This window comes from Abrus precatorius, unplaced genomic scaffold, assembly GCF_003935025.1.
Source record: "Abrus precatorius isolate BTA unplaced genomic scaffold, Abrus_2018 Scaffold8, whole genome shotgun sequence".
Classification (NCBI taxonomy): Eukaryota; Viridiplantae; Streptophyta; class Magnoliopsida; order Fabales; family Fabaceae; genus Abrus; species Abrus precatorius.
Genome location: NW_020874428.1, coordinates 136,546 through 164,113, shown reverse-complemented (window position 1 = coordinate 164,113; position 27,568 = coordinate 136,546). Strand labels below are relative to the sequence as shown.

Here is a 27,568-nt window from a genome sequence, read left to right as displayed (position 1 = left end):
ATTACGACACCACGCGTTTTTGTGTTTTATTATATGCATTTTGAAGTTTCTGATTACGTTTTAAACGACATTGCCTTCGGGAAAGGTTGCGAGCATGGAAGGGGCACTGGCTTCTAAGAACAGTAGAAAGAGGAAAATGGTGCAGAGCGACGATGAGGATGATGGTGTTGGAAAAGTGTGCAGGTTCAAAATCCTATTGCCAAACGGGATGAGCGTGGAACTAACATTACGCGATCCTGAACCGGAAATGTTGTTTGGAGATTTTATGAACTTGGTGAAAGAAAAGTACTTAGAAGCTCGTAAGCACCACGAGTCAATGAAGAAGAGAAGGGACATTAACTGGAAGGGTGGTGCTCTTTTTCTTCGAGATGCCAATGATGCAAAGATCAGGAACGTTATTAAATTGAAAAACTTTAAGCCGAACAAGTGCCATACTCTACGGTTTCATGTCAGTATAGCCAATTAGCTTTACTGTTTTGTTTCTGTGTAATTGTGTTTTTTTTTTTTTTTTCAAAAAGAATTTCACTTCCAGTGTATTTTTCCTTTGCTTTTGAGTTTAATATTTTCCCTTTGTTCATTTGCTGAATCATCAATGTTTCTCCTTTTGTTTGATTTTATGGACTTCTGAATCAGGATGGGAGTAGCGATATTGCCGAATCTTTTGAGGTTAGAATTCTCGATTGCTTTTCTGTTCCTGCTGGTGATGTTTCTTGTCACGATATGTGATAATGATTATTTGATTATGTTTGAAATGCAGAATATGTGGGATTTGACGCCAGATACTGATCTGTTACTGGAGCTTCCTGAAGAATATACTTTCGAAACCGCTCTCGCAGACTTGATTGTGAGCTTTTAACAAAAAAACAGAGTACAATCTCGTTTGGTTTTTTCACATCTTGGCAGGCACTAATATTACTATTCATTCATCAGGATAATTCCTTGCAAGCTGTATGGTCTAATGGGGAAAATAATAGGAAGCTAATTAGGTATGATTGCATGATATTGACATCAATGTGATAGTGATATTGTCTTTTTAGTCGTTACGTAAAATAGAAGGAAAAAAGATACTGTCTTGCGTTAATTCAGTGATAATTTGTACAAGCAAATAAGAACTTCTTGGACCGTGTAGTAAAATATCTTTTTAACCTGTATAATTTAATCTTAAATCGATACATATATATCTTTTGGTAATCTGATAATCGTTTGTTTTCAATTGATAGTAAGTAATAATTCTCAAAGTACTACAATAGAAACTCAGTGTAGCTGCCCTGAGGAAATCTATAACTTACTGTGAACACAATGTATATTTTATATTCCCAATTCTAATCTATGGAAATTTAAGATATTTGATTATTTAATGATTAATAGCCACTACTGTTTATGACATAAATTATTGTCAGCTTTTCTTATTGTAATAATTTTTGTGGATTAAAAAAATACATAGGTGATTTTTATTGTCTCGTGTTTGCTTACTTGGTTTTTGACATTCATGCTCAATGACCACTTATTGATGCGTATTTTTCGATTTGCAGAGTAAATCTGGGTAAAGATAAGCTTTCAATTTTTGACAATGGGCCAGGGATGGATGACACTGATGAGAATTCCCTTGTCAAGTGGTATCTGTTTGATGTATTTTTACTTCATGAACATCTTGAAGTTTGCAAATTCAATGCTCACATTTTGTCATCTGAGTAAAAAATTAAGACATTTAAAATGAATTTTAGCTACACATATTTGTCAGGTAAATGCAAAACCAATAATTTACTTTTTTTGTGCTAGGATTTAATTTTGATTTACTTCCATTGCAGCTGAAAAACCTTAGTTTATTAGAAAAATATGTACTTTCTTTCTTAAGGATAGTGTAAAAAGTATATGCTGATTGTAAACTAATTAAACTCTTCTTTTGATGTTGATGGGCAAAGGGATTGAAGTCTAGGTGACAGAAATAAAATTTCAGTTGAAATGAAAAAATTGCTTGTAGATATTTATTGGCGAAGCAGTTTTCAGTTTGATGGTTCGTTGGTATATTTTGGAGGGATTGTGACGGCTAGTGTGTTGGGGATATAATAATCAAATAATTTCTGAAAACAAATTTTAGAATTAAATTCTAAGGGCTGTTCGGTTAGTGAAAACATTTTCTATTTTCATTAATAATTACAAAAATGTCATCTTAATTTTTTATATGGTTTTTAATTTTCTGGTAACTAGACTATTTCTTGTATAAATCTTTTACAAGCAAAAAAAAAAGTGTGACTAAAGTAGCAATTTTATATTTATAAAAATGCAAAGCAATGTCGAAAATGGAAAAATTTTAAAAAGTGTAATGTTGCACTTCTTTCGTGATTCTCTATACAGCCCAACGTCATTTCTAATAAGAACATTCTATTTATCGATCACACTTGTTTTCAAGACCCTTATATTTATTAGTGAAAACATAAATATTATCTTTTTGAAGTAAATGACCCCTAAAATGTCAATTCTGTTCACACATTATAAAGGTGTCCAAAATAGCACCAAATCTTCAAACATGCTAGCATTTGATCTTCACAAATTAATATTTATCTTTATTTGTACTTCGATCTGACAATATTCCTGATTAAATAACATTCAATTTCAATCAATTTTTAAAAGCCATTCCTAGGGACTTTTATCTGCTACATATTATACTGTCTTCTCTTAATTATTAGACTTTTCATCTTTTGTGCAGGGGAAAGATGGGTGCTTCACTTCACAGATCTTCTAGATCACAAGCTATTGGAGGAAAACCACCATACCTAATGGTATTTTTTAATTTTCTCAGAGTTTTCCCTTCAAATTTTGTTGAACATGTTTGCTGTAATATGCCTAAATATTTATATTATTTTGAGCTAGAAGTGCATACCTTTGTAAATCTTGCATTGTTAATTAGAAATATTTCCTTTATATTACCTTTTGGTGAATACTTCATTGTCTTTGATGCTTATGCACATAGAAGGATGAAAATGTTACTCAGAAGGGGGGAGGGGGTAGATTACACCTTTGTTGTTTTAATCTAATTGTAGCTTTGTTGAGGTTAATCGTGCAGCCTTATTTTGGAATGTTTGGATATGGTGGACCAATATCATCTATGCATTTGGGGAGGTATGATTTCTTCGATAAAAATAATCTGTTTTATTTATGTTCTATTTCTCTTCAAGTCCTTCCCCAAAATATATCGCTGTATCACTCACTGTCTCTTCTTTATGTTTTCTGCACATTGAAGGCGTGCTTTAGTTTGTTCTAAGACAAAGCATGTGAAGAAAGTCTACATGTTACTTCTTGAAAGGGAAGCTTTGTTAAGCTCATCTAGCTCTAAACTCACTTGGAAGGTATTCATGTTTCTCTAACAACGCAATGCCATTGGTGCTTTCTTTTCTTTATTGTTATTTGTTTATGCTCTCAACTGACAATAGCATGTTACTTTTATATATTTATGTCTCATTTAGACCAGTGGTGGCATCAGGGATCCCTCAAAGGAAGAGATCAGGGATTCTCATGGGAGCTTTACAAAGGTGCATAACATCTTTCATCTTTTGCCTCTTTTTGCTCCTCTTATCTGTTTTTGCCGTTGTGTATCTACTTTTGTCTTTCACCACTTAATCGTGTAATTATATAAAAAGCTACATGTCCCTTACCTGAATTGAGAATTATCAACATTTTTGGCTCCTGTAACTGTTCCAAATATTTTACTTAGGCAGGATGCACGATAATTTAAAATGATTAGCAGTAGTACTCAGAGAGCATTTGGGACATATTGAGTTCCACAGGGCTCTTCTATTTGTGTATTTACCTTTTATTTAAGTTAAAGTCCATTAATCACTGAAAATTCAATGATGGATACATCCTTACTTGTGGGAATTTCACTTTAAAAGAGCTCTTTCCATGGATTTGATATTCTAAAATGTGAGCACAGTCAATTTTCTGTGACATATATCATTACTTTTATTTATTACTCTGTTTCTAAATATATTTATGTTTGCATAAACCCTCAATTTTGTCCTCCAAAATTACGAGTCATCGCATAAGTTTTTGAAAAATTTTTGTCCACTAAAAATTTAAGCTGTTAATTATCAAATTAGTCTTCCACAGAGTTTATCATTACAAAGTCCCCTAAGGATTTAATTTTTCACCAAAAATTAGTCTCTCCTCAACAATCAATTATGGAGAATTAGAGTGGTGACAAGAAGCATCTTTGAGAATTAATTTGATGACGGATTGAATTTTTGAGGGATCAATTTGGTGACAATTTCTGGAGGATTATACTGACAAACAATCTTTTTGGAATTAATTTGATGAAAACTTTCGAAGACTTAATTGAGGGTTATATATAGGCAAATTATCAAAAGAGATAACATTTTTTACATGAGAGTAAGAGAAATAAGCCTTGATCATTAAATCTTAACATGAATGCTCAGGATCATTAAACATACAAGTCATGTGAGTTTTTTAAAATGTCATATGATCTTTTTAAGTGATCCTGTTACTTTTCAAATATTTTAATCTTGACCATTTTTGTCTGGTTGTACGGTCTAAATTTACTCTTCTCATTCTCAAAAAGGTTCGGTTCCTTTCACACTCTCTCTGTGTATATATCTGTCACTTATTCATATATACAAAAATTTGGTACGATACATTGCAGGTTGAAATTTACAAAGCAAAAGTAAAAGATATTGACATAAACAGACTTCAGTGCTACCTGAAGGACATTTATTTCCCCTACATTCAGGTTCGATTTCCTCCAAATAATTGAATAACTTTTTTTAATAAGCTAAATATATATTAATTCAATGAGTACCAGATGTACTCAATCCAACAAGAGTCTAGCAGGGAATAACAATAATGTTAGGCATGCAGACCAGTGGAACTTGGTAACATTAGATGACTACTACAATAACTGTACCAGTAACAACATTTCCACCCCCACAGATTGAATGAAATATCTTATATTCTCAGTTTTTGTCATCACCTTGCTTTAGATGTTTATTTTTTTTATACTGTTGTCAACATACAAAATGATCTTTAACATTATATTTATCAGTTGTGTGTTTCACTAGTAATCTACTGCTCTCTATATTGTCAAGTTGGTGCTTCTTGTCAATAGTAGTCTGTTGAACTTGTTTTTGTTTGTGAATAGAGAATGCCATTTTCTTCCTCTTGCTACTTTTCTTCCATCCTCTGTATTTGAAGGGGTTTCTCTGGGTCAAAATTATTAGGCTTATTTGGGGTTGGGCCTACTATATGTACTCCTTTGTACATATTAAAACTATATTTGGACATGTCATGTAATGAAATATAATAAGAAAGAACGAGTTGGACCAGGTATTCATTGAGTTCACTGTTTGAAATGAACGTACTTTTGTCCCTAGTGTTTTGTTCTGCAACCAACCATGAGGCATTGGCTTTTTCAACTCTTTTCTTTTCTCCCTTTTATGATTCTAGTACATGGTTATCAAATTTCTACATTGATGTTAGTGAAATTTCAACACCCAGACTAACTCATCTTTGAAATAATTGGTTCAAGTTCTTAAAATTCCTTTTCTTTTTATATTTTTTGAACAAAATATTACTTCTCACCTGAATTGAATATATTTGTTTTTAATTATTTTATTCTTGCAGAGTGATGACATGTTTGATAGAGGGAAGACTATTACACCAATTGAGTTTAAGGTATATTGGCACTAGTTCATTAATACTATTATAGCTCTATCTCATGTACATCTACACTAATTAATCCAATAAATAATACCAATTTATATAAAAAAGATATAAAATGTGTAATCTATTTCTCTGAATGTTTAAATGCATTTTTGGTCCGTATATGAGGTCTATTGTTTCAGTTTGGTTCTTAAGGAAAAAAGTTTATAAATAAATTCTAAATGAAAAAATGTTTTCAAAATGGTTCTTACTGTCATCTTGTAGTTTAACATTGTTAGTTCATAATATTTCTTTTTATTTTAATTAGGATACATGATACATTTATTTTAGGTTAAATTATAAATTTAGTCCATGTACTAGACACGTTTTTGTAATTTGGTCCTTACATAAAAAAAAAGTTACAATTTAGTCTTTACATGTGTCAACACCATTTAGTCTTTATAGTTGATATTTATTTACAAATTAGTTACTATAGTTAACATTTACATTTTCTTCCTTATATGAGTTTTTTTTATATTTCAGTTCTCGTATAACGGTGTTAACATATTTTTAATAGTAAGGACTAATCTAAAAATATGTGTGTTAAACTAAAAATAGAAAAATTGAGGACTTGTTTAGAAAAAACAGGATATGAGGTATTGAATGAAAAAATCGTGAAATTTTAAAAATTAGAAGTTATATTTTCGAGCAAACTTGTATTTTATGTGGTTTCATATCCTAAATATAGTAAATTTCTTTCAAGAAAAAATTCTTTTTCAAATATTTTATAAAAATTGATATATAAAAATTATAATGAAAATATTAGTACTGATACTTTCATTTATTTGAATGTAAGATAAATGAAAAACATATAAAATAAAAGAACTATTAATTTAAGTTCTTGGGATTGAATTTTGTTAATCTTGTATTCAAAACATGTTTGATTCTTTACTAATAAAAAATTTTATTCTATTTTATAGAAATTTTTTTGACGTCAGTCCTTCGGGTTAGTTTAAGTATGTAAAAGCAATAAGTTTTTATTGAAAAAGAATGCATGTACTATATTTAAGTTATAAAAGTGTAAATAAATATTTTTCATTTCAATAAATTTTTTTTATGATTTATTATCTTTGAGATATGAAATTACATTAGATATAATTTACTTGAAGCTATAAGTTTCTAGTCTCTTAAGTTTGTGAATTTTTCATTCAATATCTCATTTTTTTTTTCTTAACAAGTCCATAATTTGTTTTTTATTTTTGGTTGGAATACACATTTAGTTGTTATAATTGATACTTATTTACAAATTAGTCCTTATATTTAACATTTATGTTTTAGTTCTTATATTAGTATTTTCTTTTACGTTTCAGTCCTTCTCATCAATGCCATTAACATGTTTTGAATGGCAATGACAAATCCAAAAATGTAGTCTCATGTAGAGACTAAATTGTAACTTTCTTTTGTGTAGGGACCAAATTAAAAAAATGTGTCAAGTATAGATACTAAATTTATAATTTAACCTTCATTGTGTTATGGTCCCTATTGATGTTATCAAAATGGGGATCCTACATAGGATCGGAAAGGGGGGTATAGCATTGTAGATCATAGGATCATAACAAAGATCAGAAGATCCTACTAATCATACAAAATAATACCTAATCATATACATATGTATAAAAAAATAGCATAGATAAATAAAATATCCTCCAAATCACATGCATTAACTAAATATAACTTAAAATTAGCCAAAAAAGTAATAAGTTTTTCATAAGATATACAAACATAAGTCCAGAAAATAAAGGACCCATGAATTGCAGCCACAAACAAATGCAGTGGCAAAGAAGAGCAAATTGAAATTTGATACTTCGAAGTCAGCTGACATTCCCTCCTTTTGATACTCCATAATATGTATAATTAAAACCCGTTATGTAACTCTTAAACACCACTGTCTTGTAACAATCTCAATCAATGATGACTTTATTCAAATTAAGTTAATAAATTTCCCTTTGTGTAGCCTCTCTTGATCCATCATCACCATCAAGTGCCAAAGTCATTCAAGTTTTTTTCTTTTATTCTGTGGGAGAGTAATGAAAGTATTTTCTTCAGTTCTACTCCTTCATCTCATCAGCGAAAATCCATGGTTAAGTTTGCTTAGATTTTTATGTTTAATAATTAGGAACTGCTTAATTTTTTGTTTATCACATTGTACCTTTGCTTTCGTATGTTTTGTAGGGACTAATTTAAAATGTTCTTCCATAAAGGGAACAAAACAAAAAATATATTATGTCAACAGGCTACAATGAAAAAATGTGTAAAATGTGAGATAATGGCAGTGACCATTTTTAAAATGTTTCTTAGATCCAGGACTCCTCTACAGACTTTTTTGGTATAAGGACCAATAAAAATTCAAACCTTTTTTCTTTTGTATGAGGCTATGAGCATAGCAGCTTTCATATTGAAGCATATTTCCACTGTCTCAACTAAGATTTGTTTAAACATCTCATGTCATACACTTTATTCAAATTTACATGTAACTCATGTTTTTTATGAAAACAAAAATTAGGATATGAAAAGCATATTAGTGTAATATTACGAAGTACTGCAATGAATTTTATTCTTTAATAGGTCAATGATGTTGACTTGACTGAGGTTCAAGGTGGTGAGGTTGCAATCACCAATTTGCATTCTTGCAACGGTCCTGAGTTTGTTTTACAGCTTCACCTTTCCTTAGTAGCAGGCAATGATGGCATGAAAAGTGCAGGTAAACTTCTTTAACTCCGTAAAATCTTGTTCTCTCTTGTGATGGACAGTGTAAGATAAATGGTATTGCCATGTTATTATGTCTAATGTTGGTAGTGTTTATTCTTTCTGTCTGATCAACTGTAAAGAAATGTGAATGCAAGTTCTATTTGAATTATTGTATTTTAGGTTCAAAAGAACTCCAAGAAGCAAATGCATGCCTGAAGTTTGTATATCTCCCATTCATAAAGGTAACGAACATAGCATATGGTGCTCAATTGTTCTAGATCTCAATTTCAGGTTCAATCCAATAAATGATTCTAAGTTTCAGGGAAAAGAGAATATAGAGAGAGTTTTGGAAAAGTTAACGGCTGATGGGTGTGTTATAAGAGAAAATTTCCAAAGCCTTAGTCGTGTCTCTGTTAGGCGGCTTGGACGTTTACTCCCAGATGCTCGCTGGGTAAACTTCCAACCTTGACATTGAACTTGCACAGAATATTTCCCTTATGGTTTGGTTTTAGTAGTGGTTTTCTTATCATTATTATTATTATTATTATAGCTATATAATTACTTTATTTTGAATGCTCCAACCTTGAAATTGAACTTGTACAGAATATTTCCCTTATGATTTGGTTTTAGTAGTGGTTTTCTTCTTCTTCTTCTTATTATTATTGTTATTATTATAGCCATATAATTATTTTATTTTGAATGCAAAAGATTTTCGGTGTTTTGGTCATTTCGTATTTTTACCCCATGTGTGATAACCATACAGTGTTTATGAAGGGAGCTTGAACAACGGCTATACTTTACTTAATATCTTAATATATATTATAGTATTAGGTCAGTCTTTGTATTATCTCATTAATGTCCAAGCTTTCTTTTATGTTTTCCATGTTTTGCTTTTGATTTCAATGCATACCATCATATGCCACATTTTCTCCTAAATTCTGTGTTGAAACTATTTTCTATTGTTACGTTGGCAACATATTATGTTTCTGTCGGATCTAGTGTGCATCTTACAATTGGACAACATTATATCTCTAAATATTTTTCTTTATGGTTTTTGTTCATATTAAATAATTATCTTAGCAATAGGTTGACTTTTCGCTTCTTACTTTTTTTGTATTTTTTAAGTTTTAATCATCTTGTTTCAATGATTACTTTTGACTTGTATTTATATTATCTTTTGGCCAGACTTTTCTTCCTTTTATGGACTCCAGGAATAAAAAGGGAATCAAGGCTCAAATATTGAAGAGATGTTCCCGGAGGGTGAAATGCTTCATTGGTACATCATCACCAGATACTTTCATAATTACTATTGGGTTGTTTGTTTGGACTTCTGAATTAGACTTTCTAATTTGCAGAAACTGATGGAGGCTTTAAGCCAACACTTTCCAAGGTTTGGCTTGCGGTACTTTTAACATATTAGTAAATAAATGTTATTATGCCTCTTTTACTGTCCTAACCTTTATATTTGTCTCTAATTGTTAAATGATTTTGTCTTGGCTTTAAACTAATTTTGAATCATGTTATCTGGACTAGGAAGTGATCTCAACCCAGATTAGTAAATGACAAAAACGTTTCCTTGTTGCATGCCACATGGCTGTTGATTAGTTTGAAATAGTGGCAAAATATTAAGTACAGGACCAACCAATCATTAATTTTTGATTAATTCTAAGTGGAACTATTAACTTTTATTATAATTGAACCTTAATTTGTATTGTTTAATAATGTGTTTGCTTTTATTCTGTAGCATTAATTTTCTTACTTGTATGATAATTTAATTTTAGGAACCTTCAATACTTAAATGAAATTGTTTATAAATATTTAATATTTTGTATTGCACAAACTCGTTACTTCCCATGTATGGAGTTAGAATTTCTAGGATTGAGCTTCTATTGATAAGTGTATTAGGTTTTATAAAATGGGTTAAATGTATAATATAACTTGATATTTTCTTGGAAATTCCATATAACTATACGGTATGTATGTTATGAGTTTGGGAATCATAAGGTTGAGATAAGAGAACAAGAAACACTAACACAGGATGAATCTGTGTGTTTTGACTATACACCGAAACATATATTTATAATAGAAACTATTGATACAAAATAAGAAGTTATTATAATTACAAAGATATTATACTTTCCCTATTTATAATATTACTATAATTACATAATTCCAACACTTTCACTCAAGCAAGAGTATATAAATCATATGCACCAAGCTTGTTGCATATATAACTAATTTAGAGACCTATTAAAGACTTGGTATAGACATCTGCCAGTTGATCATGAGAATTTCAAAGCTAGTAGTGATGTCTCCAGTTAAAATCTTCTCTCTAATCAAGTGACATTATATCTCTCTGCGTTTAGTCATCTCATAAAAAATTGAATTTGACGTAATATGTAAAGCTACTTGATTATCATAAATAAGTGTCATCTCTCTAACTTCTCTACATCTCAATTCTTTGAGTAGTTGTTTAAGTTATATAAGTTCACAAGTGGCTAGAGCCATGACTCGATACTTTGCTTCTGTACTAGACCTTGCAACTAAGCTTTGCTTCTTTTTTTTCCAAGAAACTAAATTTCCACCAACAAGGATTCAATAGCCCGATGTAAACCTCCTATCACTAGGTGATTTTGCCTAATCTCATCTGAATACCCCACAACTTGAGTACGTCTTTTGTCTTCATATAAGAGACATTTTTCTATAGTTCCTTCAATATATTTCAAAATGTGGATTATTGCATCCCAATGTCTATCACAAGGAGATTTAAGGAACTGACTCACCATATTGACTGCAAAAGAGATGTCTGGATGAGTAACTATCATATAATTTAATTTTCTAACAAGTCTCCTATATTTTTTTGGTTTCTCCTAACCTAACAGAAGTTTAGTATTAAGATCTATTGAAGTATCGATAGGTTTGGGCCCCATCAATCCTGTTTTCTCTAGGATATCTATTGCATACTTCCTTTGAGAAATTACAATACCATTCTTGGATTGTATTACCTCAATTCCCAAAAAGTATCAAAGTCTACCAAGATCTTTTGTTTGAAAGTGATGACGAAGGTGTTGCTTTATCTGTTCAATGCTATGATGATCACTTCTTGTAATGACAATGCTATCTACATACACAATTAAGTAAATACAACTTGAGGTTGAATGATAGTAAAAAACATAGTGATCTTTTTCACTTTGAGTCATGCCAGATTGTTCAACTACCATGCTGAATCTGCTAAACCATATCCTTGGAGGTTGTTTGAGACCATAAAGGAATTTTTGAAAACGACAAACAAATCTTGAAAACTCCTCTTGACCAACAAATCCATGAGGTTGCTCCATATTCTTCTTCAATATCACCATGAAGAAAAACATTCTTGATATCAAGCTGAAAAAGAGGCCAATGAAAAATAGCAACCATAGATATGAGTAGTCGGGCAGATGTCATTTTGGCTACTATGGAGAAAGTGTCATTGTAGTCCAAACAAAATATTTATGTATAACCTTTGGCCACCAAACGTGTCTTAAGGCGATCAATCTTACCGTTAGGACCAACTTTGACCATATAGATCCACATGTAATCAACAAGAGTCTTCCTAGGAGGGAGAGGAATAGGGTTCTAAGTACCACTATTCTAGTGAATACATATTTCATCGATCATCACTTGTTTCCAACTGGGATTTGAGAGAGCATCACCGGACTAAGGAATAGAAATATAGGACAAGGAAGACAAACAAGTATAATGGGAAAAGGACAACCGATGATAACACAAAGAAACATAATGAGGAGATGGATTATGAGTGAAGCATATACCTTTACAAAAAGTAATGGGAAGTTTAGTCTTAGGAGGCAAGCTCAAAGGAGGGATGGTGAGTGGCACTGGAAGTGAGTTAGAAGTCGGACCAGTAGACGTTGACGGTACAGAGAGGGGCTGGTGACAATGATATACCTTTAGAGAGCGCGAAGGACGTGGTGTGGCGGAAGCATGAGATTGTTTTTGTGGAACATAATAGACAGGCACAGAAGCTAACGGAGGGGAAGGAGGAGACTTAGTGGCTGAAATAGGAGGATTGAGTGTAAGGAAGGGAACAAATTCAAATAAGGTGACATCAGCCGAAACTAAATAGTGGTGAAGAGTTGGAGAATAACACTTATAACCTTTCTGAGACCTAGTGTAACATAGAAAATCACAATTCTGTGACCTAGTGTGGGGAGAGTTTATCAAGTTCGGGACTAAGGTCATGAATAAAGCAGGTGGACCCAAAGACATGAGGGTATATAGGGTGTAGGGACTAGTGAGGGTATAAGATAGAGACTTGGTTTTGAAGAATTGAGGATAACATTTTATTAATAAGTTAACACGTAGTACTTCCCGTAGTGGTCCTTGCTTTTAATAAAGCTCTGCGGGGCCAATTTCTTGTACTTGCTAAGTACATCACCCCAAAAACAATGAAGAACCTAACTATGACACAATAGAGTACGAGCAATTTCAATAAGATGTCTATTTTTTCGTTCAATAACCCTATTTTGTTGTGGGGTATGGACATCAAAGCTCTGATGAAGGATACCATTAGAAGGTATAAAATTTTGAAATTGATTAGATATAGTATTCATGAGCATTATTATTTTGTAAAGTACGAATTGGAACACTAAATTGAGTTTTAATTTAAAAAGGAAAGTTTTAAAAATAGAAAATAACTCAAAACGATCTTTTATTAAAAATAACCAAGTACATCTATAATAATTATCAATAAAAATAACAAAATATTTTAAAAATATTTTGAACCTAAAGTAAATGCAGTATGACTTGGATCCCACACATCAGTGTGAACTAAAGAAAAGGGAGAAGTAAAACGACGATGGACACGACTAGTAAAAGAACAACAAGTATGTTTTCCTAATAGACATGACTCATCGTACAAAGTAGATAATTTGGAAAGACTTAGTATTAAGTGTTGTAACTTGGTTAAACTAGGATGTCCTAACTGAGCATAAATAAAAAGAGGTGAATTAATTACTGAACCAGTATGAGCAGAAGCATTTAAATGGTAGATACCATGAGACTCACATCCGGTGCTAATCATCCTTCCCGAACTTCAGTCCTACAGGTAAACAAAATCTTTTGTGAAACAGATAATACGATCAAGGGAACGAGTGAGGCGACTAATGAAATGTAAGTTAAAAGGGGATTTGGGAACATATAGAACATTATCAATAGAGTGGGAGGAAAAGGGGAGACAATACCAATACCCTGAGATTGTGTTTGAGACTCATTAGCAGTTGTGATAGAGGGTAAATAATCAGATGAAGAAATAATGGAAAAAGTGATTCCATGGTCCAAAGAAGGAAGAGGGAGAGACACCAACAAAAGAATTTATCCATGTGTACAATAGAAGCAGTGGGACCAGAGGCTTAACGCTCCTCAAACCATTGAAGAAAGTCACTGTATGTGGGTGAAGAAACGTGTTGGCGGTTGCTGAATTTTGATGTAGGAAGGGGTAGAGGTGGCCATGGCACAGATTGGAGGATAAAGGACAGATTGCAGCAACTCCAACAAAACAAGCGGTAGCTGGAGACAGTGTTGGACATGCTATTAAAAAAAAGCATGCCGGAAAATTCGCCAGTGGTGTGAACATTGGCGGCCGGAAAAAAAAATCAGAAACCAGAGACACACATGGTTTCTTAAAAAAAAATACACCTATGAGCAGTAGGCTCACATGAAAAGGACAGATTAGAGTTTCCTCTTTGTTAGGCTCTTGATACCATGTTGAGAAAAGAGAACAAGAAACATAGGTAGAATCTTTGTGTTTTGACTACACACTAGAACATATATTTATTTATAATAGGAACTATTGATATAGAATAAGATATTACTATAATTACAAAGATACTACTTTCTTTATTTATAATATTACTATAATTACATAATTCCAACACACAATGTGTGTGTTTGTTTATTGATTTAAAGCTCCATTGTTAATTGTACTGAATTATGATGCATGTAGGGCTATAGAAAGAAAGATAGCACAGATTTTGGTGTGTTCTCCAGTTTGATTAAGTAGTTGTGTAACTGTAAATCATGTAACTTGCAAAATATTTCAAGAATCAATTAACTTGGCCCAATGAAAGCTGTTCAACGTGTCGGCTTCCATTATTTCAATGACTTGGAAACTTTTTGATCTAATATTGATTATATTTATGGGATGCGCGTATAAAGACAGTTCTCCTTTCAGCTCAAGACAACAAAAGTGCACATCATTTTTTTCACTTGTTTTATGTGTGCACATGGAAGTGGGAGAGTAAAATGGAAAACAGGATATACCTGTGGATATTGGATATAAAGCATATGTATCCTATGATGATCTGGTCTTTTTTATTCTTCTTGACTAAATGATCTTCAACAAACTGTTGGGTTTTCAGACTGATCTAGCACACCACAATCCTTTCACCACTTGTTTGAAGAATTTGGGCAATAAAATTTCAGACAATGAGAAGGGTATTTTCTTCTTGTTAATCCCTATAACCCTTTTCAACTTTATTGTCACGATTATTTGATTCCAACTTATCAGTTATTTAAATTCAGCAGATGTTACTTTTGAAATTTGGAAGGGTACAAAAGAGTTAACTCTTTTACAGCTAGAAAGGGAGTACCAGGAGTGGATATTACACATGCATCGTCAGTATGATGAAGAATTTGATGCTGGCGAGGATAAGCCAGTTATCATTGTCGGTCCAGCAAATGCAAAGGAACTTGGCATCTCTTCAGACGGTAGGTGTCAAGGACTAAACAGATTTTAATGGCATTTTTTCCATTCTTTTTGTTGCAAAAGTGATGATCTTTGCCCTGTGGCACGCAGTTCAAACCGGAGAGTTTTGGAGAAATGTAGCATTGTAGCTATCGTGATTTGTGATTCTTTTTTAACTTCTGAGTGAATCCCAATCTATATATTCCACACACTTGAATACTAAAATACAAGTGTTGATTCTCTATGAAGTAAATTTGTGATTTAGACACAAAAAGTAAACTTTAATGCAGTCACACATAGTGAGAATGCTAGTTAATATTGCTTCTCCTGAACAAAAGGAAAATACTTTTGTCTAATCGTCCTTTTTCTTATTCATTTGTAGTAATCAGAGTTCATCAGGTTTTTAAGAGAGAGGAAAAATCTTGGAAGCATGGCCAGAAAATTAAAGTGTTAAAGGGAGCATGTGCAGGGTGTCACCAGACCACGATTTATGCAACCATAGAATATTTTTTGCTTGAAGGTTTTGAAGGAGACACTGGTGGTGAGCTTTCAGATTGTAGTCAATAAGAAAAGCATTAATTATGACAATCCCTAATGGAGAACTGTAATACCAAAGGTATACTCCTTTGGAGAAAGGTACTCATGAAGTTCTCCTGTAGGATGGGTACTCTCCCGAGTCCCGACTCACATTAAATAGGAATAGAATTCAAATATTATTCAAACCTGTTTACACAAAGCGCCTATTTATATGCCAAATAAACCCTCATCCAAAGATAGGTCCAAAATTGAAAAGCCTAATCAAATGAAATTAAAAAAGAAAAAAATAAATTCTAAAATACCCAAATAATTCACAAATTAAAACATTGAAATCCCAAACCAAAACACTAATTACAAAATCAAATCCCTACTTTACAAGACGAAAGAAATAATTCATTTCACATCTTGTATTTATTTAACATATTGTGATAGGAAAATAATGTAATTAAGGATTCATGTACGTGTTTTCTCATTCTGTTAAGTCTCGACATTGTATCTAAAGCTGTACATCAGCATGAGTACTTTTGAATCAACATATTTGATGTAAAATTTCGTAGTACAAAATATGATGATTTTTTAATTTTATCTATATCAGTATAATGCTGATATCAGCAGATATATACTTCTATGGTTCTATACATCAGCATATGATACATACTATACTTTTAGTTGCTACGAATGCATTAAAAATTGAATAAATTTAATAAAAGTATTTAGTAAATAGTTAAAAATCACGTCTTTTGATTGTTAAAAAAGCATATTTCATATTTCAAATAGGTTTTCAGTTCTCTTTGGCTAGATCCTCCTCTTAATGTGGATATCTATACTTATTTCATACACTAAAGAACAGTTAGGGATCAGAGTCCGATTATATTTACCACTAATAGATTGAAAGTTGACTAGATTATTGTGAAAGAAAATCTAAAAGTTGTAGTTCACCAAAATATTATAGGATTGAACAGTACCATGGCGGTGCAATTTATTATGTAAACAACTTTAAGTTTCTTCTTCTGTTGTCTGCCTTTGTTTTTGTTGGTTTATTTAATGCTTTTAAGCCAAAGTCAAGATTTGTGTGAGAAGATGCTACATTGATATCAAGGATGTTTTTATTTGGTTAACACTAAGAAATATTATTAGTTTATTATGTCAAACATCTGTTATTGAAGCCCCTTTGATTCCAAGAGAAAAGATAAAAATAGGTGCTCTCCCTCTCTTCCCTTGTGCAAAAAACACAAGAAGGGAGTAAGTTTATTAATTGATGACATACTTATATCGTCAGAAATGTTGTAAGTTTTAACTTCACCTTAGAAATAAAGTTTAATTTGCGACTTGGTTAAATTGACCACTTTTTAGTTTCATTGTTATAGGAGAAGCCCGAATCATATGCAGGTAAGTTCATATTCTTGTGAAACTTTGTTTAAATCATACGATTCCTCTAAAGGTTTTACATCTCAAGATTTATTACTCGTGTTTGTTTGATTTTAAAGGCCAATAAATATCCCAGATGAGAATGGTTGCTTCCTCTCAGTCAAGGATGAAGATGCATGTTTGGAAATCCGGGGCTCTTTGTCTTTACCTCTAAGTGTGATAGACTCTGGAAAGGTTGTGTGATTATGTTTTTATGTGTTTAGTACGGTTGAAAGATTTTCTGATTTCTAAGGAGTTTTAACAGCTCGTACCTGTTGAAAATATTGAATGGGAAAAACAACTTAAAAAGGAACAACTAAAATCTCCTTTGGTTGACGTGCTGGGTCCTCCAAATCAACATCTGGAGGCTAAAGGGGTTAGTACTTTTTTTCCCATAAATTTTCCCATAATATATTTATCCTTACTGAGTTATATCATATGCAACATCAGAAGATGACTCGCATCTATTTTACAAATGACTTCAAAATTATATCTGTTTTTGACTCAATTGGAGTAAATATTAATGACAAACATGACAATTGATTTTTGGATGACCATTCCAAAAGCTTAATTTGGAACTTGTTTTTTACAATGGATAAACTGCTTCAAATTTCTAAAATGCCTGGGTCCTGACTGCTAGTGAATTCCGAATGGTATAATTGTGTTCTACTTTCTAAATAATTGATTTAGGATATGTTTCCTTTTTTTAGCTATATCATTTATATTTATTTTCTTTTTATTAAAAATCTTTAGAAGGGACTGATAGTATTCAATAAAGGACAAGCAATTATACTCAGAATAAGTTACTTAAAAAGAGGCTTTAAATTGCAATTTGCAACTGTGATTGGGAGCATATTGTTGTGATTTCTGGAGTCTGCACAACTGCATCGCAACTGCAATTGTGGCTTTATTGGTTGTATTTCACTCACATTTTCAGTCAGGACAATTTTTTTATCAAGTTCCTTCCTTGCCATAACATTGAACATTAATTTCTTCCAAACATTAAGTACCTTCCATTAAAATATGTTAATGTATTAGAAAAATGAATATTCTTGTAATTACTAAATATGTGAACTTATTGGCAGGAACATGATTTAAATTTTATCCCTTGAATAACTGCAAGATGACCAAAACTACATGGAATAAAACCTAATTGAAAGTGATTGAGGTGTCTTTAATTATGTGGGAAAATCAAGTCAAATGGTCTTTTCTGCATTGTAATTATGAAAAAGTGATGGTGGAGATTCCATATCCTGAGAAACTAAAATTAGTCAAATGTTCTGGGTTTTTCTTCTGTCCTCTCTGAAAATAATTTTGCTATTTCTAGTACCATTTCATGTATCTTTACACTTTACAGGTGTGTTTTGCCTATTAATTCATTAATTTTTGCTGCCAAAGTGCCCTTAAAAAATGAGTTGTAACAGTTATTCCAACAAGGCGGCAATTGATTTTGTAGTTCATGCTATAGAAAAGTTGGACCAAATTTATATTTGCTAGAGTAATCTATTTGTCAACAAAAGTAAAATTTAAGAATGTAGGCCTTAATGTTGAAAAAGTGATTTTTTTTATAGATTTTGTGACACCGCATTATTGTTTTTTACCATGGGATACAAATTGGCTACAGTATTTCACATGACTGGTTGCTACACATTTCATTATTTCTTGTAAGATGTCACAAACTGGTAATGTATTTGATGGTCTTTACTCCTCTTTGCAACTTACTAGTATTTCTATGACGTGTAATGTAATATTATCTTGGTAATTTTGTCACTAGCTGGACTCAAACTGTAAAAGTTTTGAGAAAAAGGCAATCGTGGAGCGTTCTCATCTTGTTGGGAAGTGTAGACTTCTAACCAGTGTCCAAAATCCACAGCTGGATGTTAGGTATGATTGCTTTACATGGTGGTTTATAAATTTCTTCTCAAATTGACTAAGACCTACATTTAACATATCTTTCCTTCACAAAGCTTTTATAGTTTTTCAGCTATGTATTGCTTTGCACATTGCTGTTTCTCTGATTGAAATGTTCTGTGTAATTATAGATTCTTATACATTTTCTGATGATCAAGCTTATGTTTACTTTGGTACTTTCTTGTTAACATGCTTTGTTTAACAGGGTTGGTTCTACTTTGCCAACCTTAGACATTGCATACTATGATATCTATAATAGGCAAGCACCTTTTCATTCAATTCCGGACGTAACTGTCAAACTTCAGACAGCTGTGGCATTGCATGTTGAAGTATGTGGCTTGAAGATTTGTCTTTCAACTGACAAATTGACTTTAAAAATTATGGTATGCTTATTAGGTGCTTCTTAGTTCTCAATGATAAAGTTAAAAACCTAATGTTTTGTTTTTTGATGCCTGATACAGAATGTAATGATCATAAGTAACGAACTCGACAAGATAAAGCCAAGCTATTGTGCCACCTTGTTTATTGCTTCAAATAATGTACCACTGTCTCTTTCCATTCCATGTCGAGGTGCACATGATTGGTCCATGTTTTCAATTCATAGGAAATGATTTAGTTTTCTGTGTTGCTTGTTCTTACCTTTTTCCTTTATGTTGCTTATTTTCAGTTTATCCAGCTTTTCTTAACCGTGTTGTACTCAAGCCTAAAATAATAGAAGACCAACTACTTCCAGGTTTCATTTTCAAGGAGCTAATGTTGGAGGTATCTTGGAATGTGTAAAATTGAGAGTTTTCTTTGGATTCATCTGCTTGATTTGTTTTTTTCATTCTTGCATGGGGGTGGGACTCAAGGGTCAAGGAGCATAAAGCATCAAAGGATAAAGTGAAAGTTTGCCAAAACTTTCATGATATGATGGATAAATGTTTCAAATTGCACTCTATACTAGGAGTGATCTTGCTATCAAATTAATAGAGAGTGATTATAATCTATGGTTCTTTCTAATTTTTCATACAAACTTCTGAACCAAATCCACGACTAAGATACAAAGAAAGTTATTACTCATGAAAAGCCAAACCTTTTTAGTTTATAGGCCGGCTTGATGAGGAGACAACTGGGTAAGCAACTTAATTAGATGCGTATTCAATAAGCATGTTACATGAGAACACGTCATAAAGTTGACCATGAAGCCATGAAGCTTCTTTAAATGAGCTGAAAATAGATTATACAAAGGTTTAGTTAATCTCAATTAGCAGCACATAGTGATCAATGCCAAAAATGCTATAGTAGAATAGCACATGGTGGGATGGCTGCTATATAGAAATTTTGTATACACATTAAATAATTTATACTATATAAAAAGAAATGATAAAAAATTATTCAATTCATAACATATTCACAATTAAAAAAAGTCACAGGTCTTAATCAAAACATGCTAGTAAATAAGAATAAAATTAAAAAAAAAAAATACAAATGAATGCTGTTGGTTGCAGACTTGCAGTGTGGGCGTAGCATGGTAGATAGAGGCCAGGTAAACTATATCTAGTTAGGGATTTTTAAATTCTGAAAAGGTGGAGAGAAATAACAATGTTTTGTAAAATTTCACTCTAGCACCACTATATTGCCACTACGGCTGCTATTTTGGCTGCAATTGCAGCCACGGTGGTTGCTCTTTGAATTGTTACTTAACAGCTAATAGTCGTTATATTCTGAACATTTTATCACTCCGTGTATTTACCATTATATTACAACTACAAGGTTTTGATCTATTATTGGCAATTGCATGATAGTGAATTTCCAGCTAACATTTGGTTGAATGCATGTCCTCCAGATGTTTGATAGATATGGAAACCGTGTCATTAAAGGCTCGGAGGTTACTTTAGCTGTGGCTGGATTCAATGTACTGGATGACATTGGTATGATACGTAAGGTATTGCTTTTCTTCAATACTCTCAGGTGCATGATGAATACCTATGAATGAAGAATAGCCTGTCTTTTTCATCTGTGAAATATATATATATATATATATTATTAAACAAAAATTTCTTTGATCTGTATAGTATGTATCATACCAAGTGGTGTTTCAAATTTTGGAATACCAAGTGGTGGTTTCACTGGGATAAACATATAAAATGGATTCCTTTTTTTTTTTTTTTTTCTATTTTTTATTTTGATTTTGCCACTGCATAATGCGATGATAACTCTTTTGATAGCATAGACTGTGTAGCTTTGTTGAGATTGCTTAGATTTAATCTGATACACAGGTAGATGATAAGGGAAGAATTGATCTTGGTGGTCTTCTGAAGTTAACAGCAGATTTTGGAGAAAACGGTATGCTGCATGGAAATTTTGATGTTAATATCTATTATCTAATATTTAGATTCAGTTTTAGCTACTGCTCTAACTTTCCTGCTCAAGTTACTTATCATTATTCTCTTGACTTCCACATTTAATATATTGCTGTAAGTTTCAACCTTTCTGGAGGTTAGAGGTATTGCCATGACTAATACGTTATGCAATTTTACAATATAGTTGCAACTTGCAAGCTGCTGCACTGTTTTTTTTGTCCTGATGTTCTTATTTGTTTGATTCATGGTGCAGCATCCATGTCTGTTATGCTTGAAAATCAAACAATTTTCAGGCAGGAGTTCTCAACTGCGAGAAGGAACTTGAGAATTGCATCAGGGGTTAGTTCTTTAAGATGTACATAGAAATATAAATGGTTTATTTGGTTATATTTGAATGGTTGTAATATGATTGGTTTTAGGTGCCTGATTTTTGTGCTGCTGGTGGTCACTTAGAAAACATCAATTTTGAAATTGTAAATCCTGATGGAGATGTAGATATTATGTTTCATCACAATGACAAAGATGGCCAGTATCATATGCTTACCATCAAGTCAGACCTTTTCAGTGCACAGGAATCTATTCGGTACACTTTTAAGCATGGGCGCTGTACCATCCCTTCAATTCCTATTCCAATAAGTGATGGGTCTTTTTGCTTTGAAGCTGCTCATTCGCAATATACAGGACTGTCTCTGATTGTTAAGGTAGCATCATCTTCTGAATTTACCAAATTTAGCACAGCTCTGAATCATAATTGATATGAACTCTGTGCAGGTTCCTGTCATCAAAATGCCAATAGTAGAATATGTTGGTCAACCTCCATCTCCAGATAAGAGTATCATGCACCTGGAAGAATTACCATCTTTTTATCACGAAAATAACTGGATGATTTCCTTTGCAAATAATGACGACAAGGTATCATACATGAGTTATATTTCATTTTTATTTCTTTGTTAAGTTATACATGGTTTGGATATGATCACGGGATATTTATATTTCAATCCTGCTTGAAAAATCATGATATGATAACAATAAATTTGTTCAAGGATATTCCTAAATCTTAAAACAGTTAAACCGTCAGGTGATAGAGTTGGTTTTATGCCCCTCTAAAATGTCTTCTCTTACAAGAGCTTGTGATGGATGAAATGAAAGTCAATTAATGGCTTTTATTCTTGTGAAGTGGAAATACCTTTTGTCACTTGAGTTTGACTTGATGTGCCTCTATGCAGGAATTTGATAGCATCTGCAGACTTGGTGAGAAAATTAAAAATGTAGAAAGTCATCTTAATGAACTTAATGAGCAAAAGTCTGAAACCGAGCAAGAGATAGTGAAGTTGTTAGGTTCTTACTCTGCTTCTCTCTCTCTACCTACCTATCTTATAAACATGCACACATCATCTCAGTTAATTGAATTTTTAAAAATGTGTACTACATTATTAAATTAGCTTGTAGCAAGAAACAATGTATTTAGCTGCAATGCAACTAAGTTGTATGATTTTTTAACTTCTATGAGATTTATATAGGACAGAAAGTGCTTAGGGTAATGCTTATTGAATAAAATTTTTGTACTTGTCTTTTTGTTTGGTGTGTTACATCTGTTGGTGGTGCGTGCATTTATGAATGCTAGATTTTTGTCTTTTCCTGTCTTGTGAATTATATTTATTGATGCAAGCATGCATTTATGTATGCTACCTTTTTATGTCTTGTGAGTTATATCCGTTTATGCAAGTGCATTTACGAGGGTTGTTTTTATGCCTTTTTATCTTAAAATTTGTTTCTGCTGTTGCAAGTTTGCATTTGTGAATGGTCGTTTTCTTTGATAAAAGCAAACAACAACAACCAAGCATTTTCTTTGATAAGCACATTAAACTAAAATTTATCAGAATAAAAACAAAATGACGTTGTTGGTGTTTTTGTGTTGAATGTCTTGATTATGCAGAGAAGATTCAGCCTTATCAGTTAGATTTAGTCAACATGGACTCTTCATTTACCAAAGATGAATTGATGACAAAAGTTTTAAGCATGGAAAACTCGGCAATTTCTGTCTTGTGTAATCTTTCCAGGCACAAAAATCAACAAAATTATTTCTTGGAAGATATAATTGGTGTCGTTGCCCTCATTGGTACTGTTCAGAGTCCTGAGCTTAGCAGGTTGTTTATTGCTCCTCTCCCTCCATTTCTACCAAGTTCTGCCATTTGTGCATTGTTGAATGTTGATAAGGAATAAAATTTTAAAATTGGTTTCACTTCTGATTGTGTTAATGTTAAGTTATCTTCAGGATCTTTGCCGAGTATCTTGGTGAAGATAAAATGTCGGGTGTTATTTATAGATCCTTTGATGCTGCAAGTTCCCTTGAGAGGTATAAACAAAATGGTGAAATTGATTGTGAGCGTGCTTTACATGCTGAAGCTGCTGCTCTTGGAAAAGATATTAGCAAGCGTTTCCTTGTTATATGTATTGAAGATATAAGGTAATTCACTGCTTCATCATATGATTACTTTTATAGATTTTTATAAATAAAAGCTCAAGGGCCAAGACCTTGTGATTAGTTGTTTTTATTTATTTAGTTTTGAGAAAAACTGGTTCACGTGTGCATGGGTTTGACAGGCCTTATACTGGGCGTTTGCAAGAGAATGATTTTCAGAGAAAGCTAGCATTGCCAAATCCTACCCTGCCAAACGGGAGAACCCCAGACGGGTTTGTTGGTTACGCAGTTAACATGGTTGACCTGGAAATAAATTACTTGCAGACGAAGACAACTTCGGGCCACGGGCTTCGGGAGACGGTGCTGTTTAGCCTTTTCAAGAAGCTCCATGTTTACAAAACAAGAGAGAATATGGTGGCTGCTCGTGCCTGTATAGAGGATGGTGCCGTTTCGTTAGATGGTGGTATATTAAGAGAGAGTGGAATTCTCTCTCTCGGATATGGGTATCTCTCTCTTTCTCTCTCTCTCTGCGCGTCTGTGATGAATATTCTCTGGTGCATGCATCTGCTTTCTTTTTAATATTATTGTTGCATGGAGCTCTTCAGAACATGATCCATAAATTATATAGAAATTTGCTGGCTTCATAGCATAAATTATAAAGAAACTTTATCTGTACAACCTTTTTAATAATTCAGAGAAAGATATAAAGTCAAAAGAGAGAGCCTTGGGATAAAATAGCTAATGTAATACACAGAAATTAAGCCAAAAAATAAAAGGTAAACTTTATGATACCTCTATATTTTAACGAGTATTCGTGCTTGCTTTATAAGAATTAATGAATATTAAATAAATGTATCCGTAGAAACTATCTTGTAACTTATGAGTGACACATAAATAATAATATAATTTATTATTTGAGATTTCTTGAAGTTTTAATTGCCTATAAACTCAAAAAAGAAAAAGTGAAAAAGTTATATTTCAAAAATTTATTTAAGATTACATTTTACTTTAATATCAAACATTAATGATTATGTTTATTTATATAATAACAATGAATTTATAGTTAAATAATTAAAAAGATAATTTAAGAATGATAAAAATATATGTATTCATTATAAATAATTAAAAAAACATCATAACATTTCTTAGATAAGTAATATACTTTTCTTTTGTAATACAATATTATACATTTTATTATTTTTAATTTTATTTTATTAATTTTGATAAAAATTATGGTGTATATCTAATTTAATTTTTGAATATCTAATTAATAATGCATTTTAATTTTATGTTTAAATTTATATAAATATACACAAGATATATGTTGAATAAAATGTTATATATGAGATAATAATTTTCTTAAATTTAAATAATTTAATATTAACTTTTCTGGAAAAATTATTTTTTAACAGAATAACTTAGAAATAATAAAATTTGAGTGTTATACACTTTATATTAAAATATAATCATTTCAAAATAATTAATAATTATCATCTTTTTAATAATTATGTTATAATTATTAACACTCATACTTTATTATATTGTTTTCTTAATTCTTAATATAAATGTTTTATCTTTTCTTTAGTTACATTTTATAATAGATCAATAACATCTTTTCTATTAAATTTTAAAAAATAATAACTTAACATATTTTTATTTTAATTTATTGTATAATGCAATAAGTTCTATTTAATATTAATTTAAAAAAAAATTGAAATAAATGTCATAAGGTCCTTTTATAACTCATTAATAACAACTAGGCCTTATTTCCATTGAGCTCGGTCAAAAAACTAAATTTCTAGTTAATTAGAAGGCTTTTTTTAATAATCTTTTGGGTCTTTATTGATTCTTTTTTACTGGACTACAAGTTATGCAATCTACTCTCCTCTCACTGATGCCAACAAAGGTCTTTTTTGCACATGATTGAACTACCATAGACAATTTTCAGTCATCTTTTCCATTATAAGTGTCATTCTAATATTTTCATATATTATCATTTTGTATTACATCTTAATATTCTTATTTTCTTGTGTTCACTCATCCATCATATTATTCTTATTTTTGTCATTTCCATTTTCTTCTCGTGTTATATTTTTAAGACTCAACATTCACTATCATATAAGATAGCTGATTGTATTGCAAAACGATAAAACTTTTCTTTCAGCTAGAAAGGTACTTTACAGTTATAAATAATTATTGATACATTTTTCTACTTCAATCACCTAACTTGTATTGCATGAGTAACATAGTCTTGATACATTATTTTTCCACTTTAACCACCTCAATTGTATTTGTGTGAGTAACATCGTCATTAATTTCTCTATCATTCTGTATAATTGATCCTAAGTACCTGAAACTGAAAATTTGTGCTATAATATAATCTTCAATTATGCATATATCTTGTCTTATTCTACTCAAGCAGAAACTAGAATCTAAAGTCTTCTTCCATAACTCAAGTTTAGTATTATCCTCTTCTTTCGAATTCTCAACCAACATTATATCATTTGCAAATAGTATACATTGAGTGATAATTATTTGTGTGTAATGTGTAAGTACATTTAAGACTAGATTATAACAATAAGAACACTATTACTATTAATATTAGTTCATTTATGATATGATTTTAACATGCATCTATGGTTAACTTTTATTGGTTGCGTTGAAAGGGTATTGTTACTTTCTCAAGTGCAATATTGAGCAAATTATCATTTTAGTCTCAACTATTTTAAGAATTCTTCACAATTGTACCTAAACTAAATAAAACATCATTTTAGTCTCAAATATTTTTAAGATTCATTAAAATAATCTTTAAACTATGTAAATGTCATTTTAATTACTAACATATACAATCATCATTTTAATTTTCCTAATAGAGAAGTTGGCTTGCATGTTAAGTGTCAACTGAACATGATATGAGATATTTAATAATGACGTAAAGAATCTTTTATTACTTAATTTAGTCTCCATAAAATTTTAGGCCTAGAGATTATCTAGGAAACAAATTGGCAAATTTTGAGGAAAATAAACTGAGTCATGTTACTCAACCATGTTATCATTAAATGTCATATATTATGTTTAACTATTACTTAATATGTCAAGTCAACTTATATGTTAAAACAACTAAAGTCTTAGACAACATAGACTAAAATGTTAATGATTGTATACCATGGGAACTAAAATAATTGACGATTGCATATGTTGAGAACTAAAATGACATTTTGCTTAATTTTGGAAGTATTTTAATGAACTTTAGAAATAATAAAGATTAAAATGATTCACGATTGTAAATGATATATTTAAGATATGATAGATCCATTAAGAAAACATCTCGCAAATGTCTCCTTATGAATGTTATAGTTCATCGTTTCTTTCAATATTTTGTTTGTATTATGATTTTGTATGTAAGTAGTAATATATTACTTATTTAACTCTGATTTGCAGGAATCCTTTTATATATTTTCCTTGTGAGAACCAGATGGTACACCCTCGAGAAACTGAAGAAATCTTGACACGGATTAAAGATAAGAAGTCAGATCTGAGGATCATTGAACAAAGAATCAAAGAACTGACTAGTTGTCGTGAGAAGTGTATAAAGAAATTTAAGATAAAAGAGGAGAGGTATAATAAATTTATGGATAGAATGGAGCCTATGACAGAACTATTGAAATATATAGAGGCAGGTGATGAGAAAAACAGAATCAAAGAACTCTCTGATTGAACTATTGAAATATTTGGCTTCTGTGAAACAAATTTTAATACCAAACAAAACAGATGGAGAATATTGTTTTGGAATTCAATTTAGGT

General features: G+C 31.4%; 1 protein-coding gene across 1 annotated transcript; it reads left to right on the top strand.

The window, feature by feature from the left end:
• Positions 1-91: 91 nt before the first annotated feature.
• On the top strand, positions 92-27,482 carry LOC113847288 (structural maintenance of chromosomes flexible hinge domain-containing protein GMI1). The gene is made up of 36 exons (XM_027476289.1): positions 92-448; positions 634-666; positions 758-844; positions 931-986; positions 1,533-1,616; positions 2,708-2,780; positions 3,065-3,120; positions 3,242-3,347; positions 3,465-3,530; positions 4,658-4,744; positions 5,635-5,685; positions 8,278-8,389; positions 8,581-8,642; positions 8,723-8,851; positions 9,586-9,676; positions 9,756-9,790; positions 14,817-14,892; positions 14,983-15,165; positions 15,525-15,683; positions 17,047-17,068; positions 17,167-17,281; positions 17,352-17,462; positions 18,861-18,970; positions 19,203-19,380; positions 19,459-19,567; positions 19,665-19,759; positions 20,826-20,924; positions 21,259-21,325; positions 21,596-21,681; positions 21,762-22,043; positions 22,114-22,254; positions 22,569-22,680; positions 23,279-23,489; positions 23,618-23,809; positions 23,947-24,267; positions 27,206-27,482. The coding sequence occupies exons 1-36, from the start codon at positions 95-97 to the stop codon at positions 27,480-27,482; spliced, it is 4,428 nt and encodes a 1,475-aa protein (XP_027332090.1). The 5' UTR covers positions 92-94.
• Positions 27,483-27,568: the final 86 nt, after the last annotated feature.